The 21,941-nt window shown below is 31.6% G+C and overlaps 2 protein-coding genes across 2 annotated transcripts in view; both read left to right on the forward strand.

Annotated features, from left to right (window-relative positions):
• Positions 1–1,112: 1,112 nt before the first annotated feature.
• LOC145325173 (peptidyl-prolyl cis-trans isomerase-like) lies at positions 1,113–13,862 on the forward strand. Its single transcript, XM_080168038.1, has 6 exons — positions 1,113–1,116; positions 10,242–10,304; positions 11,082–11,214; positions 12,006–12,102; positions 12,799–12,935; positions 13,394–13,862. Exons 2-6 carry the CDS (start codon positions 10,252–10,254, stop codon positions 13,463–13,465), a joined length of 492 nt encoding a protein of 163 aa, XP_080024164.1. The 5' UTR covers positions 1,113–1,116; positions 10,242–10,251; the 3' UTR covers positions 13,466–13,862.
• Positions 13,863–14,760: 898 nt separating this feature from the next.
• LOC145325174 (delta(14)-sterol reductase TM7SF2-like) overlaps positions 14,761–21,941 on the forward strand; it is a 38,385-nt gene continuing 31,204 nt past the window's right edge. Inside the window, exon 1 of the mRNA XM_080168039.1 lies at positions 14,761–14,939. The gene's annotated coding sequence lies outside the window, so the exon portion shown is untranslated. The remainder of the gene's footprint in view (positions 14,940–21,941) is intronic.

Here is a 21,941-nt window from a genome sequence, read left to right on the forward strand (position 1 = left end):
AACCGATTTTTGATTAGTCAACGGTCTAAATTTGTCTCGGCCAGGATATGATTAAAAGCCTAAATCGGCCAAGGAATAGCCGAGTACAATATTTTTAAACTTAAAAAATTAAAAATAAAGAGCTAAATGATTTATTGTGTCTTTCTCTTTTTATCGACAGACGCACTTGGATATATTATTTTCATAATTAATTATATGTATTTCCCATGTTAACGTCACCTTATGTGTAAATTTGGTGAGCCACAGTATTGAGTAGCGTTGTTAAGTTAGGATGGAAGAATTTTGTAATGAAAGTAAAAGTGGGGTAGAGGATAAGGGATGGGGTAAAACGGGTTATCATAATGTTTTATTTTCTTGACTTTAAGTTAAACTCTATCCCTGAAAGAAAGATTTTGAAGGGGGGGGGGGGTTAAATCTTTCTTTGGATAATTTTGCTAGAAAGTTCTCATCAACCTGTTCTTTTTCCTGGTGTTCTCACAATTAAACCAATCATTTTCTATGAATGTTTGCAAATCAGGCGTGAGGATTCTTGCAACAAAAAGGTAACAGTAATTTGTATTTTTATTTAATTTGGTTCAAAATGATATTTTTAGCTTAATTTAGGAAATGGCGATTTCTTGGACAACTGGGAACAATGTCAAATGAATGTCTATGTTAGCGATGTTACATCAGATTTATACTATGTTCAATATTATAAAAACAATGTAAAAATTCCCTTCATGGAATTTGTCATCCTTGATACAAAAAAGATTTACTACATTGTAATTGCTTTTTAAAAGCAAAGCTTTTCTATAATTAGGGTTGGTCCGTCCGTAACGTAGCAACTCTATAATCGTTACCAAAAAGTCCGTACGTCCATTTAAAACAAGCTGATATTTTTACTTTATTGACAACAAATTTTGTATGTTAAAATTATCCTATTCATCTGATTTTTTTAATACTGATTCCTATTACAACAAGGTTCAATGTTATAAGCGAAGCATCTCTATAATTAAGTCTTAAAAACATCAGTATGTCCTTAAACAGTATTGCGTATTTAATGGTGTATTTGATAAAATTTACTTTAATTTTATATAGACATAATATTAAGTTTATTCAGTTCTGACATTCTACAAGTGTTCATGTTCGTTTTTTCTTCCATTTCAGAGCTTCGCTTTTATGGAAGTTTTCATCCTTGGTTTATATTGATTAATTTTAAGTATTTTTTTCTCGTTGAAAAAATTTGATGAAAAAAATAAACACCGCTTATCCATCTTTTCTTTCCAAAGTGACCCCAAAAAAGATTTAATTTTTGAGGAGGGCGGGGAAGGGGGGAGGGAGGTAAAATCTTTCTTTTGATAAATTGACCGCCCTAGCTTCATAGCACAATTACTAACAGGTAAGAAATTATGAACGAGCTATTTTAAGTTGTGCTTTCAAGAAAGCTTTCACTGTTTCTTTGGGTTGTTTTTTATTAATAATCCTTTCCTCTTATTATGAAACATTTAAAAGCTAGGGTCTCAGCTAGAAATAATGTCTGTTTATCTGTCCCTTCGTCTAAAGTAAAAAAAAAGATATCAGCAACTATTGGACCGATAGTGTCATGGACGGAAGAACGGACATAATCTATAATACAAAGTTGTCTGATGTATGTCCGCCCATCCGTCCGTCTGACAATCTTTTCTACTCTTAATGTACCTATTTTTTTAAAATTAAATATTGGGGCAAAGCCCCTAGAGTCTAGGGGCAAATCTGCTAGTGAATTATAAAGTAGATAAATATTTTTTTTATAAAATTTCACATTTTTATCTCTAATAACAGCTGAGTAAATCACATTTCATACACGTCTCTCTTAAAATATCCCATGGACTAAAAAATACATGGTATTATATAGTAGATTCACTTTAGATTAGAAAAATCTTCACAAAGAATTTCAGCTGTCTATCTTCAAAAACATCTAAGAAAATTAAACATCTCCTAAAATATCAAAACTAACGTAAGTGATATGGATTTGCGTACGAAAAGACGGACAACGTAAGTTGCAGAGTAGCTACAAAATAAAATCTCTCAAAATTAGCCCTAAATTGTCAACAAATGAGTATCGTTGTCCTTGGTTTAAATAAATCATTTCAAATAATTATCTTTAGAAATTTTCCTAGAATTTTGAATAAAATTGGACTTAAGGCTAAACCTGAGACCTAATTATAAACCATAGTCTATTTTTATTAGTAGCGAAGCTACTCTATAATTCACAATGTCCGTTCGTCCGTCCGTTTGTCCATCCGTCCGTCTGTCCGTCCGTCCTTCCGTCCGTCCGTAATTAATGAATTAGGGAAAACGTGATTTTCTCGGCTCCTATAAAAGATAGAGAGCTGAAATTTTTTGACAACATTCCCATCATTAAGGAGCACAATTAACTATAAAACATCAATGGCGGTCGGACTTTAGCAGGTTTTAGGCTATTTTTATATTTTCCAAATTTTCCCCATATCTTTGGTGTTTATGGTTCGATTGTCAAAATTTTGCATACAGATTTTGCATAGCTAGTCAATTGTACTCAGGTATATGCAATGGACAATAAATTTAATATAGAATTCGTGGATATTGTGACAAAGGTTTTTTGTCGTCAATTTAGGTTGCTAATAATGTCATCAGATATTGTTCAATACGTTTCTCCATGGTCAGTCAGGGAAAGAGGTAAAGTCATGTGGAGGGAGGGGGGGGGGGGGAGACACTGTTGTTAAAACCAACCAATCAAGTTTTTAGAAATGTACCAAATTTTTTTTATCAACGAATAAGAGACCGTGTATTTTTTTAAAATTTTTAAAAGTCGAATGTTTTATCCCTCCTAATCGCGCAGCAGATAAAAGTACGTCCCTATCTCGAGTAGAAGCACAGCTATTCTATATTATGAATTTCTCAGTATGCTAGTTATTCCCTTCACAAGATGTACTGAATTTTAGTTTCCGAAAGTGTACCTAGCAACCGCGTCTTATCTCAATATTTACCACAAGCTAAAAAAGCTTAAAACTTCCATAAAAAATCAAAATTTAAGAATTAAAATTTTGAATGTATAATGTATAAATCGTTTATACAATATATCGTTTTTTCCATTGACCGGAGTAGCTGAAAATAGCGTTTGCAATAATTGGGTTATCTGTTGTACACATTTGGAAATTATTGAAGAAATAGGCAATCCATTTTCCGCACATCCTTCACAAGTTGTCTCTTTCATTTCAGCAGTACATATTTGTTAACAACTGAGAATAGTTATTTCTCGTATCGTATTATAAACGGCTTTCCGCGGATATAGAAAGTACAATTATGAGATTAAAACTAGTTATTTTAGCCCCGAGGTGCCAAAGGCACCGGCTAAAAAAACTGGTTTTAATCTTATGATTGTACATTTCTATATTCGTAGAAAGCTGGATATAATACGATGCTAGACATAGTTTTTTCGTATGCATGAGAACCGGTTCCTATCCACCGGATTCGAATGAATACGAGAAAATCACTTATTTCCTGTGTATAAAATTTATGTATTTCCAAAGCACTATAGTTGGATTGACGGACAAAGGAATTTATAGAGTATATTTGCATTGAACGGCAAAATCTTAACCAAAATATTCAGCCTTTTATCTTAAATAGCAAACGACAGAAAAAAAACATATTTCACCTATTGAAATTTGTTCATGAAAATCTTTCTATGAAATATAAAACATCTATCTTTAATAGTCGCTGAGAACAATGATATTTCTCCAACTAAATGTCCATCTTAACAGACATACAGACGGATAAAGTAAGTTGTTTAGAAGTACTGAGGGGCTAAGACACCCAAGATGGAGATAAAGAGGTGTTTAAACCCCCTACCCATACGAGTATGGAAGTTCTGTGATTATTTTTTCAATTTCTTTCATTCTTTCCGATTACTTATCGCTACTTCACATTTTAAGTAATTAACTGAGAATAAGAACACACACCTACAACATATTTATATAAAAAAAACTCTGCTTTAAAAACTCTAGGATTGTCAAAAGAAAGCTAAAGATATAAAAGATAAAGGGTTGTATTTTCTTTTATTGTTTTATGGCTGACTTTCATTGTTTTTATGCAACAATTTCTACAAAATATAAACAAGGATGACAGCATCCATAAAAGCGAAGCTCTGAAATCAAACAGTAGGACAAAGAACATGAACACTAAGATATATAAGTTTTCCGGAATTTTAAAGTTAGAGGGATATTTGAAATCTGCATCAAATTTTCAGGATTTTTTATAAAATTCGTTTTTTCTATAATTCTTAATCTAAAAGCGGAAATGCAATTTAAGTTAATTAATTTTGGCATCTGTGATTGGTGGATTTAAAAAATCTGCGCTCTGATTGGATGGCGTACATCATTCAACCAATTATAGCGCAGGTAGTTTAAAATCCACCTATCCTATTGGTCAAAATTAATTAACTTAAAATGCATTTCCGCTTTTAGATAAAGAATTATACAAAAAACGAATTTTATAAAAAAAATCCTTAAAATTTGATGCAGATTTCAAATCTCCCCCTAACATTAAAATTCCGGAAAACTTATATATCTTAATGAACACTTTGCCTAATACAGTACCTATTCTGTATAAGGACTTACCTACATTTTTGACCTTGATTATAGAGATGCTTCGTTTAAAATATTGTACTATGTATGATCCAAAAATCAGATGAATAGGATAATTACAAAAAGATGTTGTCAAAAAGTTAAAAATCAGCATGTTGTATATTTTTACTTTCTAGTTTATTATAGAGTTGCTACGCTGTCTAACCTTGAAAAAGTTTAAAATCGATTGGACAATTCTAGCATGCCTAACTTAACGAAAAGAGCTGAACGTTAAGCACGAACGGACCTGTACGAAGCTTCACTGTAAAGCAGAACTATATCGGCCAAGCAGTTAGTGAGATCTAAAACTTTCTAGACAAATGAATTAAAATCTTATTTAAGCTTATATATATTTTGATTAAAAAAAGATTCTTAAGAGAAATAAGCAAAATCACTTTATAACTTACATTGAAATAATATATACTAGCGGCTTCGTCCCTAGCCTCTAGGGGCTTTGCCCCAAGAGGTGATAAAAAAATTAAGGCGAAATTCGTTAAAGGACCAAGGAAATCTTCTACAAAACATAAAGGACCAAGGAAATCTTCAGCAAAAAAAAAAAATGGGGGGAGGGATTTTTTTGTTTTGGGGGGGGGGGTTAGGGGTCCCACCCACCAAGAAAATAGCTTAAAACCACCACAGGACCAATATAAGGTATATACCCTGAAGAGTAGAATCCGATCGGTTCAGTGGTTACCAAGATCTAAAGCTTCAGACGGACGGACGGACAGACAGACATCAAACTACTTTGTATTATAGATATATAAAGATTTATTAGATTTCTAGGCTTCGCTAATTGTACAAAATTGCCATCGATGTTTTATATGCCTTTATAAAATTTTCTATACAATTTTTATGTCAAAATAAAAAGAACAGTGAAGTTAAGCATAGAAACTTTTTATGCATTATTTATCGTTATTTTATTGTCATTATATAATTATCATTCTAAATAAATTATTATAATGCTTGGGGCTTCTATAGGGATAGGTATCATTATTGTGAAAAATAAATGAAAATTTTTGTTAATAATTATTTTTGAAGAAGAGCTTAGTAAATGTCAAAAGTAAAACACACAACCTTTTCCATTTGTCCTGAATCATTTGTTTTTCATAATAAATGTCCATGCCTTTGAAATTTTATGCTTGAAGCTTTAACTTGAACAACTTTTCAATAGTCTAGACTAGTCGTGTTTTTCGTACTTTTTTCAGCTAACTTTCCTGGATTTTTTTCTATAAAAATGAGTTATCTTTTATTACCCCCATGCTAAATGCTGAGCAAATAAAATGTGTGAGAAAATCATATGTTAGTAATAATTCTTTTCGGTGAAATGCAAATATGAAAAAAAAATTCCGAAACAAATATGTTGCCAACTTCACATAAGATATTTTTAATATTTTAGTAAAGGAAGTAATGAAGAATAAATGTAATCAATAAAAGCAAGGACATCCAAGCTTTTCATCTTGAGAGGGGGGGGGGGTAGTGGGTAAGATGGTCTAAATTTTTATGCCCTGTGGGTACAATTCATATGGGGGAAGGGGGAATACCCAAAAAGTTTTGGTGGGGGAAAAACACATTTTTAGTGTGAAATGTAAAAAGTTTACCTGATTAAAAATTTTTTTTTGAGGCCCTAGAGTTGTTAGTTGTAACTTGGTATAAAATATGTATTTGGGTGTGGTAAATGCCCCCACTTTATTGGACTGAACAGTAAACTTGTCAATTCAGAGACTAGACTCTTGGTCCTTTGCCTGATACCTGTGGTACAGTTCATAGCAGATATCCAACCCTTTGATTGAACAATCCTGCTCTGGAGATCCTTAAATGCATAGAAATGAATTAAATTTTAATTTGGACTTGAGGGGACTTTAAACTGCTACCTAGGGTGGAAAGTTAAAATTGTATTTTTGTAAGTGACAATGTTCTCACAACTATGTGTTATTTCCCACCTTATAGAGAGACTCACTACATACAGATATTAGCCCTTTACACAATAAAACAACATTATCTAAAAAGACTGTATGTCATTTTATACACTTAATCATCCTGTTACTTTTCTATACCCTTCTTATGTTTCAGCCAATACTAAATCTTCAGCTTCAAACAAGAAACACAACCATGCAAAGCAAGTCAATCAACTTATATTGTACAAAACTTAAACAAAACAATAATAAATTGTAAAAATATGTATATTCTTTTGTATATTTTCTTATATAAATCATAACATTTTTGTATAAAAACATGTATTTTATGTATAAAATTTGGTTTTTGTTATATGAAATGAACACTCATAGAGGCAAGGAGAACCATTTGAAAATAATATACAGGCAGTCAGTGACGCACCTTTATTATGTGATGATAAAACTGTATAATGTAGTTGAAGCAGCACAATAAAAACTCTTTTTTTTTCATGTATGACCCAGAAATGGGACGTACGACTTAGTCACGTTTTACAAAATTTATAAGTTGAACAATATACTTTTTCTTGAAATGAATTCAAATGTTGATAACCCATATAATTAAGGCCCAGCATAAGGGTTGTTTACTCTTCTTTTCCTCCTTTTAGTTCTTTATTTAAATAATTTATGAATGCAACCAAAACATATAACATTATTATGAAATCCCAGAAACTTTTCAAGCACACCCAAAAATTTTGAAACCTTTCTGAATTCAAACAAAAATGGTGGTGTTTTAAGTCAACAAGAGAGTATTAGATAAAAACAGAGGTGTTAGATACATTTACTGAACACCAAATCATGAAAGGATTTATTTAGACAGAAATACAGTTTTGGGATAAATGGGATATATAAACTAATATTAATGTCAGAGATTTTTTAGATGGAACACACAATAACATTTGTTTTTGCATAGGGTTGGGGTGGATTACACTAAATGTCCCTTGTATTTGCATGCCACTGAAAGGGACTTTAAACTCCTAAGCCATATCTGCAAGAAGGTATATTTTAAAATTTCTGTAGTTGGGGGTAAATTTTTCATGGTAGCCCTGCAGGTTTATGCTCCAGTGGTAAATGGGTTTTATAGGGTAGGTTAGGTTATATTAGGTACAGGGAAGCTCTGCAGGGTTAGGGCACCACAGGCATAGGACTTGCAATGTTCCAGAATCCTCAGTGGTTATAAAAATAGAGAATAAAATGTTGGCTAGTCTCTAATATTTTAAATAAAATAAATTACCCCTCCCTCTACATGATCATAAAAGAATCCAAAATATTCAGGTTCTTCCATGTCATGTCTTTGGGATGTCTACATCTATCTAAATTATTATATAGGCTAGGTGGGGGAGGAATTTCTAGCTAGGGAGATAACTTTACTTATCAACTGGAAGAGCCTTACCCTGGGGGGCCTAAACCTGTCATGCCTTAAACCCTTAAAGGATTTTTTTTGATTTTTTTTGGGGAGGTATTTTATTTTAAGATTAGAGGGGGGGTGGGTTACTTTGAATTCGCAAATGGAATAGTACCAAAAACCATGAAAAGAAAGCTTAAAAAATTTAACTATTTAACATCTAAATAAAAATTATACTACTATTACAAAAATGTTATTATACAAACAGCTTCCAAGAAAGCGAGGGTTGGCAACATGTATAATAAAATTCCTTACCCTTTTTTCCTCTCCAAACCTCATCCCCACACAAAATTCTTCAACAAGTTGCCGAATGAAAAAAAAAATTTAAAATGTATATTTTCATTTTATCAAAAAAATATTTTTTATATATTATGATAGCCAAAAGAAAGAGTATTTCGTCAGTATAAAATTAAAATTTAAAGTTTTTTTTAGCGATGTAAGTTGGTTCAAAGTTGGCAACCTGTGCCCAGCCTCCCTCGTGCAAATGTGGTGACTGTTTTAACTTTACCGGCACAAGGCATTCCGTTTAATTATTAATTAGTCCATCATCTACTAATATATTATACTTGATTAATTGTGACTTGCTTCAATATCGGTTTCATTTAGTTTTTAAAACCAATTTAATTATGTTTTAAGTTTAATATAAATGTAAATATTCGATTATTTTCATTGAAATTGTTGGTTATGTAATCGAGAGATAGGAGGGGCAGTTTTCCGGTATTTTTCAGTTTTAAATTGAAATTATGATCTAATGATTTAAATTAATTGTTGTAGTTTAATTTATGCTGTTGAATGTTTATACTGTAGTTATTTATTGTTTAAAGTAAAGCTTCTCTGTTAAATGGTTTGTCTGTCGGCCTTTTTAATGAAAAAGTTTCCATCTCCTATTTAACTCTAGAAATGATAGCCCCTAGATGTTAGGGACGCATCCGCTAGTATCCTATTTTGTATTATAGCTTTCTTCTTGTGTTGTCGATCCACCGAACCGATTGGATTTTCATATAGGAAAATTTTAGGCTATTTTGAAATTTGTTTTAAACTTTAGCTTAGCTGCATAGGTATTTTGTCAGTTTTGTTTATTTATAATATTAGAAGTACTAGAGGTTATTTTAAAAAATTAGATTAAGTACTACTGGTGCTGCTAGTAGTTTTTATGTGAACTAACTTGCCTAGCTATAAACAAAAATAATGGGGATGTTTTTGTTTTTGGGGGGTTGGGGTCCCAGTCTTCAAGAAAATAGCTTAAAACCACCACAGGACCAATAGGTATATACCCTGAAGTGTAGAATCCGAACGGTTCAGTGGTTACTGAGATCTTAAGGGTCGGACGGACAGAGACAGACATCAAGCTTTTTTATTTTGTATATCAAGAACGATTTTTTTAAAAGATTGCTCTGTCCAAAGTATTATTTACTCTCTAATCAATTTTGGTGCTTCACTACTTATGAATGTTGTCACCATTGTAATTTTCTGTTTGATATATGCTTAAAGGGCAAGATCGATGTTTAATGAATAATTGAGTTTACATTAAGATAAATTCTACATGAGAAAGCCCTATCATGTTCTATCTATTTTATCTTGTGTTGCAATCAACGGGTTTGGTATTTCTAAATTGAATTCTCTTAATTGTATTTTACTACTAAAGACAAATGACTCTAATTCTTCTACCAAAATTATCTATTTTGGTTTTAAAAATCTTTTTTTTGTACTTTTATTCATTTACTTAAATACTGCTTGTTGCTTTGCCCTTTGCCTGGAGATTTTTTGCTGAACCACTTTGTTAAGAAAATACTGTTTTTCAGACTAAATGGGGAAGAAAAAAGATCTTGAGGAAGGCGAAAAGAGTCAAATTAATAAACTATTTTCACAGGGACTCAATACTTTGGAAATTTCCAAAAGATTGGGTAGAGATCACCGCACAATTCAACGATATATTAAAGAGGGGATAGTAAAGCGGAAAGTTTGCACAAAGCCAGGTTCATTAAAGGTTTCATCTCGTGATTTGAACAAAATCAAGCTTGTGTTGGCAAGGAGCCCACATCTTACCAGTGCCGAAGTATTTGAAGAGGCTGGAGTAGAAAATATACCTAAAACAACGAGAAATCGTATTATAAAAAGGCTGGGTACTGTCAAATCTCGCCCTCTGACCCCTGATCCATTGTTTATCCCAGAAAATTAAACCATTGCATTGTGTACTGTACGTACTAAAACAGACCCTAAAATTGCATACTTTGTTTTCTTAATCGATTTAACTTGTATAATTTCAGACTCTAAAATGACCACCCGTGTGTACTTTGATCTCACCGCCGATGGAGCCCCTCTTGGCAGGTATTGTCCTTAAACTTTTTGGGGATTCTGATGGTGAATCGTGAAAACCTGCGTCTTTAACACTACAATACTCCAACTATCAAATCTGTGGATAAAATGCAATATTTTATGATTTAATTGTCAAATCAATTTGTCAATTTTAATACCTAGTCAATGAATAAAGATTTTACTAAATGTATTATGCGAAGTATCTCAATATTCTTGAAGAAAGTGTCCTTAAGAAATGTTTAGAATCTTTAACATTGGCTCTGATTAATGTTTTTGATTTTTTCTCTTTTAAACCTTTTGCTATTTATTGAGTTTCTTTGATTATGCAACATTGAAACTTGTTTAAAATTGAAAAATTGGAGTTCCATTTTTTATGGATATTTTTTATAAATTGAAATTTGGTTTTGTGTGTACTTGCTCTTACCAATAGATAATGCTCATTACTTGGAAACAAAGATAACCACATTCATTAAAGCAGATCATGCAAAGTTTAAAATCTATAGGATAATTGAATTCCTATATAAAGTTATCAAAGTTGATGTAAAAAGCTAACCGTTACATGCTTTAATTGGGCGTACAAGCATTCTGGTAACTATTAGTCACTACGCTTTCTAATTCGTTATTGTTTAAGTAATCACAATGCCTAGTTTGAAATCGATAGGACAATTATAACAAGTCTAAATTAACGAATAGAGCTTACCGCTACGGACGGACCGATCGACCCTAATTATAGAAAAGCTTTGATTAAAAAAAGATTGGATAAATATTTTAATACCATGTTCTAATTAGAGTGACTATGGAGTTGAGGCCTGACGTCGTGCCGAAGACGGCCGAAAACTTCCGTGCTTTGTGCACCGGCGAGAAGGGATTCGGCTACAAGGGATCCACCTTCCACAGGGTTATCCCCGGTTTCATGTGCCAGGTATGTAGATCCGCAGGGTTTGGATTCATTGTATTTTGCAGGCTGCATTTGATGACACTTAATTTAGGTTAGGGTTGGATAGGTTTGCTCAGGCCAGGTATGTGGTCCTATAGGGTATAACCTAGAATTGTTAAACCTTCCCTTTTGGGTATTAATTTGAATTTAGTTTATCATTTTTATCTATCTAAACTAGTGATGAGAATCCGGATCCGGAATCCGAATCCGGAATCCGGCCAATTTTCGGCCAATTTATGAATCCGAATCCGTATCCGGAATCCGTTTTTTATAGCGGATTCCGGATTCTAAATTGGTAGGCTAAAATTACTGTCTTGAGTTTTTTCTTACAACTCCTTCATTTTGAAGGCAAAGATCACCCCCCCCCCCCCAACACACCACCCTCCCCCCACCCCCACCCCATTTCTTCCCACAAAAACCACGAAGTTGAAATGTTTTATTTATGCTGGAAGTCAACACTTTAAACAAATCAAGGCTTCAACCAAGTAACATAGTGATAAATTAACGAAAAAAGCTATCACTCTGCGACGGACGGCCTTTTGAAATACTGCTAGAATCCGGAATCCGAATCCGAAATCCACCAAAAATAAGAATCCGGAATCCGCAAGAATCCGTCACTTTTTTTTGACGGATTCCTTCAGAATCCGGAATCCGAATCCGGCCCAAAAATTCGACGGATTCCCATTCCTAATCTAAACTACCACGTCATTTGGTTACTTAATATTCAAGTCTGCGTGTTGTATTTCATCCCTTTTCATGTAGTAATTTTAATTTAGGGTGGTGACTTCACCAACCACAACGGAACTGGTGGCAAGTCCATCTATGGCAATAAGTTCGAGGACGAGAACTTTAGCTTGAAGCACACCGGTGCAGGTAAACAGATTCTTAAGTTTGTTAGGTAACCTCGTCGCCCTATCTTTATTAATATTCAAATCGTTGTTTCAAGCTTAACAAATTTTCCTCTTCGAAATAGGCTTAATATTAACCAATAGTAAGCCGCTTTTCTAATAATTAAAGACTGATTATTTTAAGTGCTTTAAGAGATCCTATATTATTGGACAGACAAGCAAACATACTTCTATCTGAGAATATTATCCATCTATTGAATTTATTTCACACACCAAGTGACCAAAAGTTTATTACAAGTATATACAATGTTCAAGCATTTATATCCTGCTCTATTGATTGTCTTAAAGTAAAACACCTGTCATAATCAACTAGGAAACTAGAAAGTTTGATACGGCTCTGTTTTATTCTTTCATACAACATGTTATGAATTCAGGTTATGTACTTCAGTGGATATTAGATTCTCGCATACCCCGATAAAATGTTTCTCCCAACTGGCTAATATAACTATGCACATCCCCCCCGCTTATGGCTTAAACGCATCACTTCCCCCCGACCAAGGAAGAACGTATTGACCAATATCTGAGGATCAGCAACCTGAATTGACGACAAAATTCCCCTTTTACAATATCTACGTATTCTTCATACATTTGTCAACTTTATATCTCCTCCCTCTACATTAAAACTGAAGTCAAAACAACCACTGATAGTTATTAATTATAGGTATCCTGTCCATGGCCAACGCTGGACCCAACACCAACGGTTCCCAGTTCTTTATCTGCACAGCCAAGACCAGCTGGTTGGACGGCAAGCACGTTGTCTTCGGACAGGTCGTTGAGGGCATGGATATTATTAAGAAGGTATGTTCTAGCTTTAGAATTGGTATTTACAAGGCGACAAGATCTGACTAAAGATAGTTTTATCTTACGTAGCATAGCTTTATAAAAGGGTTGTGAACTTTAGGTAGGTATTGTACTTAATTAACATAAGTTCATAACTTTCATTTCGATATTTGCCTACAAACCCTTAGCTTTAAAAAGAATGGGGACTTTTCAGGCTGGGAGTTGCAATTTGCTGTGACTTAAACTTTAATTTAAAAAAATATAATAATTCTGTCTTATTCGTTGGATTAAAAACTTTGGGCACTGTTATTGATTTGTGAAGAGTTCCTAAAAAGTAGTGTCCTTTTCTACCATGATTTTAATTTAACAGAAGGGTCAATTAAATTTACAAAAATTATCGTCAAATGTCATTTTCTTTAAGACATCTGGACATAAACTATAAGCTCAATTTTCAATTAAAATTGTTATTTTTTTAGACTGAATCCTATGGATCCCAGAGCGGCAAGACCAGCAAGAAGATTGTTGTCGCCGATTGCGGACAGTGCTAAGCATTTATCTATAGAGCAGCTTCGCTCCCAAACTTAATAATTTCAGCCTCTTATCTATCCACCTTTTAGACGATTTATCAAAGCTTATGTAATAACATTTATTAATAATAACTCAATCCCCCGTTATGATTTGTAATAAAAATGGATAATTTTTCATAAAGGGTTTTAATTTTCATAATAATTTAGGTTATGTTAGCCTTTTAGATAGAAAAGTACTTGATAAAAACATCTTTATTTATAAATTATCACCCCAGTAATTAACCCTTTATGGAAGATTTCCTATTTTTAAGCTTTCTGAAATGTTCTGAAAAGTTTGATGTGCTTAAAATGATATAAAATATATTAAATGGCATTTACTCCTTTTCTTTTAAACTTTAAATATATAATTATCTTTTTATATTTGTTGTACTGTTTAAGCATTGTTACTCTATAATTTTACTTTGTCAGACTGTTTAGTTTTTACGAGAGTTTTCATGGGAGCTATTTCTTTGTTTTACTTCTTTATTTTTTTCTTTTCATTCTTTAAATTACTTGCTTGGAGGTAGGGGACATTAATTTTAAGTTTTTCTGGTGCCCGAAGTTTTAAAAATATATATACGAAATAACTGAATAATTTTATATATTTTGATTGGTCAGTTAAACCTTTTCATGTAAATTTTTAATCCTTAAAATGGATTATGTAATAAATGGAAATAATAAACATTACCATCATTGTCTTATCCCCTGTGGTGGGGGGGAACAATACTTTAGGTATAAAGCTAAGACTACTGTTTTTGGTTTTGCAAAGATTGCACTTTATGTTGTAATGTTTGGGTAGACATATCATACAATTAAAATCTGATCTGTTGTGATAATAAATTGTTCATTATTTTACAGATTATTTTCTCGACAAAGACGACATTTTGTTTCGTCAATGAAATTCCCCTTAGATTCTATACCCCCTTTCCCTAATATCAATCTCCCTATTTACATTCAAGGGAGGTAGGTAGAGGTACGCATTATGGGAACAAAGGAGAGAGGGGAATATTTGAATTTCAAAATGGCGGGCCCAAGCTTGGTTGACAAGGGTTGCCGAAAATTTTATCAATTCCTTTTTATCTAAAGCTATAAATTAGTAATAATTTCTGTGTTAATTCCCCTGAATTTATGTATATATGCTAAAGGATAAAAAATTAAATTTGAATTTATAATAATTTGGCAACCATAATTTCTACTATAAACAAAGCGCCCCTATACGGGCGTATCTTCAACTAGAATTAAATGTCCCAGTCGGACCAATCACAGCCAAGGTAGAAAAAATCCGCCAATAGTATTCAACCTAAACAAACAGCTGACCAATGAGCGCTCACCACCAGAAAATGCGCCAATAAAATTAAAGTTTTCCTTTAGTTGAGTAGCGTCTCTTTTGAAGGTGAAGTCGAGTTGGTGCAAAATTTTGCAGTTTTTTGCGTGAATTTCTGGTTATTTTTGACAGGTAGGTGAAATTGTGACATTTTTGCTTATTTTTTACCATATTTAGTAAGTTAAAGTCATTAACTACTTGCTTTAAAGCTTATTAATCTCGAAAATTTACTATTTTAGTTTGAATTTTGCCGGTTAATGACCCGTTTACTTTTAATTATTTATATGATAAACCAATTAAAAAGGACATGAAAAACATCTTTGTTTTATTTTGTAATGTGATATTCCAATTATTTTCATTATTATTAAATTAATAATTAGTTGCCAAAATAAAGCAGAATTTCCAATAGCGATTTTGTCCGGCCCTAAAATAGCCTTAAACCAGCGCGCTAAAAATTTCTGTAAAGCTTCTTATAACGCTAAATTAACGTAGGTTAATTGTTACAGAGATCTATTTGCTGATAATTTAGATTATTTTTCTATTGAATTTTAAAGTGGTTAGCATCGTATTGTAGACAATTTTACGTGGTGGATGTTATAAAATGATACTATAGGACCTAAATTTGCCCCGAGAATATTGAAGATCTGAGCCAACACAATAGGGATACACGATAATTCAGAATGGCTTACAACCGGTTAATAATCAGATTCGAAGCACGCGCGTCTTACTTAAATTATTAGTTTAAGAAATATTTAAATAAATGTCTATCACCGAACCTTAGATTATATTAATGAATATGAAATTCATAATTTCTTTTTTAAGATGTTGTCAATTCTTAATGATTTTTTTTCTCATAATTTCTTGTACCTCGTGTTTTTTTTATTTCACTTTTTTCAAATTTTTTTCTTTCGCAAGAAAAGTTTGCTTTCTCCTATATTTTTGGTAGAAACTAATTGTACTTTTTAATTATATGTCTTTCGTTTACGGAAATATATGCTGTTATTGATGTCAAAAAAGTAACACATTATTGAAAAGGCCGTTCAATTTCGGCTTTTAATCCGGTCCTCTTCGATTCGTTTGGAAAAGAAACTTTTAAGTATTCTATTTAAGAAATCAAATGCAAAAAATATTAATTTGAAAGCATTTAGCTTGCCAGGTCAAATTAAAAGGATTTAAGCCTATTATTTTTCATGTACGTATCCGTGGATAATTGTATTACATAATAAGAGCCCAATATAGAGAATTATTTGTTAATCTTTTTATCCTAACATTCTAGAAAACATTTAAAGATATCAAAACAATTTTCCGGTTATTAGTTAAATATTTAAAGAAATCGATTAAGTGTTATTATTCTTAAAATAACACATCTGTTTACTACAAATATAATCAATTTGTGGTTATGATTCATCAAAATATAACCAGCCCTTTAATTTTTTTCAATGTTTTATATTGACAGTAGCTGTTTTGCTTATTATAGCTGCATTTTTTACTGTATAAATGATGTATCGTATAGACTTCAGGCACCACGTATAGTGTAATCAAACTATAATTGCTTTCTCTAAACCACCGCAAAAAAATCATTTGATTTGTATATTTTGTAGGTTTTTTGGCCCTTTAATGTGATCAATATCGTGCACTAAAAGTTTGTAGCTTTTCTTGTAATAAACTTAATATTTTTTTTAACAATATAACCTACACGTATATTTTCATAAACTTATTCTCTCTTGACAACTGTTAAAAGCAGCGCATTTTTACACTCTGAAACATAAATTGTCAAAGAAACAACCATCAACTTTGGTGTATAAAACAATACTGTTTTATATTACTGTTATTGGTTTTATCATACTTTGAAATTTTGAATAAATTATTAGTTCCTAGTATTGGACATCTTTTTTTACCATGTAATTTGGTTGTGAACTTGTGTGTATTCATGTGTGTTAAAAAACAACCTGCCTTTTTGTCACCGTGTGGGTGTGCGTTTTTGCGTCTGCGCGTACGAGAAAAATCTACCAACGCCCTTTGCGCGCACCGTGCATATCTTCCTTTTTTGCACAAAGAATAGATTCTTTAGAATAGACAGACAACTAAACGGAATATTAATAGGATGGAAAGCATAAACGTCCATGGGTGGTTATTTACCCTCCTCATTATAACCCACTCAAAGTTTTAAAAAATATATGGGACTACACCCCTTAAAACCTTTGAAACTCTCAATTTACAACGCTAAAAATAAAAATCTTGGACCTGATCGAACTTCTTCTAGTTATAAACCTACTAATTTAATTTGAAATGATCACCCTTACCTTTAGAGTTAACTCTTTGACCCGTACATTTAGGACTTGCAGACAAAGGCCGTCAAATTAAAGTGTGTGTTGTGTAAAAGATATCTTTTCTGTTTTTCAATTGTTTACGCAGAATTTTGCATGTTAAAATGCATCCCATCTTGTTATATTTTATTCGCAACTATTTGGCGAACTTTCAACAAAAATTTTGACCTAAAATTAAATTTCTGAAATTTTAAACATGCTTTCAATATTGTTGGGGTTTGTTACAAAAGAATGACAGTATGGAAACAGTCCAAAAAAGTACTCTACTGTGATATTTAATTTACCTTTTTTTCGCGCATTTATTTCCACCCCTTTTCTCATATTTTAAATTAGGCGAATAAGTATTCATACTAATTAAGCTTAACTTACCAATTAAAGAAATCTAGCAAAGATTTAAGCTTATGCATTTACATACGCATATATACCAAATCGTTTGAGCTGCTTATTATTTTTAAAAACATTTTTACTTGGTACTTTATTGTTTTGGTGACTATGAAACATTGAAGTTAGTTGTGTATTTTTTAATTTTCTGTACTCTATAAATTGTCTGATGATTTTTTATACAGTTCTCCATTAGCTAATTTTTAAGGACTTAATTCAATAAACATTTTGCTGTTGTGAATAATATCAATAGCATTAAGATTTTTTATTGTTTATATTTTTGTACCTACCAATAAAAATGTATTTTATAACTTTTTTATAACATAAATATTTTACGCATTAGAAGCACAGCTACTCTTTAACCAAAGAATATAAGTCTTTGTGGGTAGATTACTAAAATAAGTCATAGCTTAGCATTAGTTACAATAGACGCACATTTGTTTATGTATGTATTTCATGCACGCTTCGCAACTTATGAACGAAATTCTCCTTGTTTATGATTTTCTAACATGATTTATTTAAAGGGGACTAGAAAGTTTTATCAAACATTAACTTAAATCATGCAACATTAGGGGGTGCATTCTTAATGATAATAATTTCAGGGATATTTATTTGCATCTAACTTTTCTGCCTGTCAAAATAACATATTCAAATGGACTGATTGTTGTTTTAAATAAGGTTTAGCAGTAAAGATTTAAAAAAATTATATTTTTAAAAGCATATGTTTTATATCTATTAATCCTAGGAATATTTTTAGGCAAAATATTATTTTTTCTTCAGTTGCATTATCTATCCCTTTTCCATTTAAAATTATTCCCCCTACAAATTTTGTCGCGTACTTAAAAAATTTTAGGGTTGATAACGTGGCTTTCGTTTGCAAGAGACATGGACAAAGTTATTTAAAATCCGCCAATGAACAAGATAAAATACTTGTAAGCTTATCATTTTTTCTGCTTTTGGCGAAATTTTGAAAACTAACTAACTTTTAAAATGTTAATTTTAATCTATCAAATATGTCATTTAGAAAATAAGTTACAATCCTTTGACTTTCCCAATATTTGACAAAAATAGCGTGCATGCACTTCCGCATATGTACAATGTATCACAAAATCAAATTACCAGATAAGAAAATTTTTACACTAGCACAATTTGTTCATTTTCATTTGCTTTACTCTAATTAATCATTAAAAATTACTTATATGCTAATGTGACTTTGTTTTGCGTCTATGAAAGATTAACAATAAGATAATATGGGGAAGTGTAGGTAACCTAACTGAAATATATGTGGTTAAATAAACACTTTCGAGGGATTATAAAGATTATTTGAACATTTGTTTAGAGCATTTTTAGAATTGTTTTACTTCATTCAAACTAGGATGACAACATCCAAAAAAAATTAAGAGGAAAAAATTTTATAAGATAAAATTTATCCAATGACAATTTTTATTTTTTGCTGATAAAATAACTGCATAAAAAAGTTTAATATTTATTTTGCCTGAGAAATCACTAATGCCTAATAAGGAAAGAGCTTTTCATTGTCTAATGACGCCGCATAGACCTTAATTTTTAAAAGCTTTGCTGTATAAAAGGTGGGGGTCGAAAGAGATTTAAAATGTAAAGCAGCAAGGGGTCAACATTTGAGAAAAATTAGTGCATTACTTTTCTAAAGAATTTTTGCTTTTGAATTCCACCGTTTTGGCTTGCTAGTCTAAGTCAAGAAATAGAGTGTAGTAAGGGGTGTAGAAAGGGTTCAACACCCCCCATTGAATTGAAATAGGGGCTTGTCTACCTTATTTACCCTATAAGTTTTTACCCCTTTCCCCGGTGAATTGTTGGTTATTTTACAAATGCTTAAATCTGTATTTGCCATTTTAGAGCTTTACAATTTTCATGATAAATAAATTATAATAAAATGAAATATTCAAAATTTGTTTGTTTGATTAGCCATAGTTTCTTAGGGTTTGGACCTAAGGCTCCTGGAGTATGTTGAGACACTTTTGTTTTGCCACCAGGGCCAGCTTAAGCTCCACGTTCAAGTATGACTTGACACGCTGTCTCATGAGAGCTCCTCGTTATTACCTCACCCTCGCCGGTTTTGAGTATGGCAGGTGTCCCAGATTAAGTCACCGTAATGAATGACACTCTCCTCAGAGGAGCCTGGGATTAAGGGAAGTGATGGTATTATACACTTGATTATTAGGCATTAAGATATATAAGTTTTCCGGAATTTTAATGTTAGGGGGAGATTTGAAATCTGCATCAAATTTTAAGGATTTTTTTTTTATAAAATTCGTTTTTTGTATAATTCTTTATCTAAAAGCGGAAATGCATTTTAAGTTAATTAATTTTGACCAATAGGATAGGTGGATTTTAAACTACCTGCGCTCTAATTGGTTGAATGATGTACGCCATCTAATCAGAGTGCAGATTTTTTAAATCCACCAATCACAGATGCCAAAATTAATTAACTTAAATTGCATTTCCGCTTTTAGATAAAGAATTATAGAAAAAACGAATTTTATAAAAAATCCTCAACATTTGATGCAGATCTCAAATCTCCCCCTAACTTTAAAATTCCGGAAAACTTATATATCTTATTAGGCATCCAAACTACCTAACAATCTCCCTTCCAATGCAACTTGGGGAGGTTGCATGAATACACATTAGAGAATTCGAGACAACATGTTGTGATAGCAACATGCATGGGTTTGAACTCGAATTCTCATCACCGTAACTCAGTGCGGTACCATAGAGCTACGGCGCCCCCTATTCAAAATTTATAGGTAGTTATAAAAAATCCTGGAATCTTTTGTAAAAATCATCTAAAATACCTTATTTGTTTGAGGATTTTCCAACTACATACATGTGCTTTGTTGATTTCTAAGAATATAGAATAACGATATTAGAACATCATAATTTTAGGCTATCATTGCCAGAAATTTTGATGTTATTTTAGTATGTAAAAGAAGCTAAAGAAACAATGTCTTGCTTCATACCTATGCGAGAATTGTAGATAAATGGGCCTTTTGTTTTTAATTACCCACTTATTCTGTCTTTAAAAACTTGCTCTTTATCATTAAACATCTAATTTACTGTATTTTCTTTTTTAACATAATTTTTATTTACATTTTTACCTAGTCATATATTAAAAATTTTAATCCTTTTAGTAAAAACGTAATTTAATCTCTTAAATATCTTGCAATTTTAGTTAATAAAAGTAAAAATGTTAAATATGTATTAAATAAAAAAATATGAATCTCGCTATATATAGAAACATTATATTTCAAAATATTTAGAGATAAAATTTTCAAATATTTTCCTATAAAATATTTACATAGATGTTGGCATACATTGGGCTTATAATCTTGGTTTTTTTTCTAAAGATTATTAGGAGTTTAGCTACTATATTTTATCATAATTTCTTTACTGTAGTAAAGTAATACATGCCTTTCTAAACCTATGCTGTTTTATATTTTACTGTTATTTCCTCTTTAAAATAGACTTGATTTATGATCTTAAAGAAAATAAATATTATGATAATGATTTAATAGAAATTTAAGATATATTAATGATATATAAAAGCCAATAATTTGATAATAATGAATTGCGATTTTGGTACGTCAAATATTTAGACACCTTTCATTTATGGATTTATTTAAAGGAGATTTAATGTAGCGAGGTTATTCTAAAAATTGTATTAATTCTTTTAAAATTGATATAAATTCCCAATGATAGACAAAATTACATTACCCCCTTTGTAGATTAAAACTATTGGTTTAAATATTTGGACACTTACATTTTGAAACTAGCAAATCATAATTTAATAAAAAAGTACCCTAAGTTTGTAAGCCAACGAATGAGATTATGTTGTATTAAACTTTAGGTTACGGGTACCAGTGTAATTTACATTCGAATATCCCCTCCCTCCCTAACTTTTAATGACTGATGTTTGTAAACCCAAGAGTTGAGCTTATCAGGTGAAAATTAGGATAATTAAGGACGATTCCAAGAAAGATTAGGTATTGGAGAATAACATCTAAGTCGCAGGCTATGTTAAAGTAAAACTTACCCGTCATACTACTATTTGAAACAACTATAGAATTGACCCTTCAAGATAATTGGGATGCGAGAAATTCTTGCCCCATAGCGCTCATTCATAGGATTAGGACTATTCAGCAATTTTTTTTGTTTTTGTGAATTTATTTAGTTTTTAGGCCACTTTCTTTAAGAAATGAAACATAAATTTTTGAAGGGCTTTAGAACATCTATTCTATTCAAACAGACGAAAGTACCGTCCAACTACAAATGTTTAGTATCGTCGCTACTAAAAAATCACTTTATAGATATTGCAAGAACGCTTTATTCATAGTCTTGCTCATAGCATTTGGGTGTCAAGTAAATATTTAATTGGGTGGTTTCTAAAATT

The sequence above is a fragment of the Acartia tonsa genome, chromosome 7 (genome assembly GCF_053477335.1).
Source record: "Acartia tonsa isolate MP-2025a chromosome 7, ASM5347733v1, whole genome shotgun sequence".
Taxonomy (NCBI): Eukaryota; Metazoa; Arthropoda; class Copepoda; order Calanoida; family Acartiidae; genus Acartia; species Acartia tonsa.

Bases quoted from the DNA above. Each gene is read 5' to 3' on its own strand.
- LOC145325173 (XM_080168038.1), top strand. From the start codon at position 10,252: ATGACCACCCGTGTGTACTTTGATCTCACCGCCGATGGAGCCCCTCTT. The intron at 11,215-12,005 runs GTATGTAGATCC...ATTTTAATTTAG, and splicing joins TCCCCGGTTTCATGTGCCAG to GGTGGTGACTTCACCAACCA. The intron at 12,103-12,798 runs GTAAACAGATTC...TATTAATTATAG, and splicing joins CTTGAAGCACACCGGTGCAG to GTATCCTGTCCATGGCCAAC.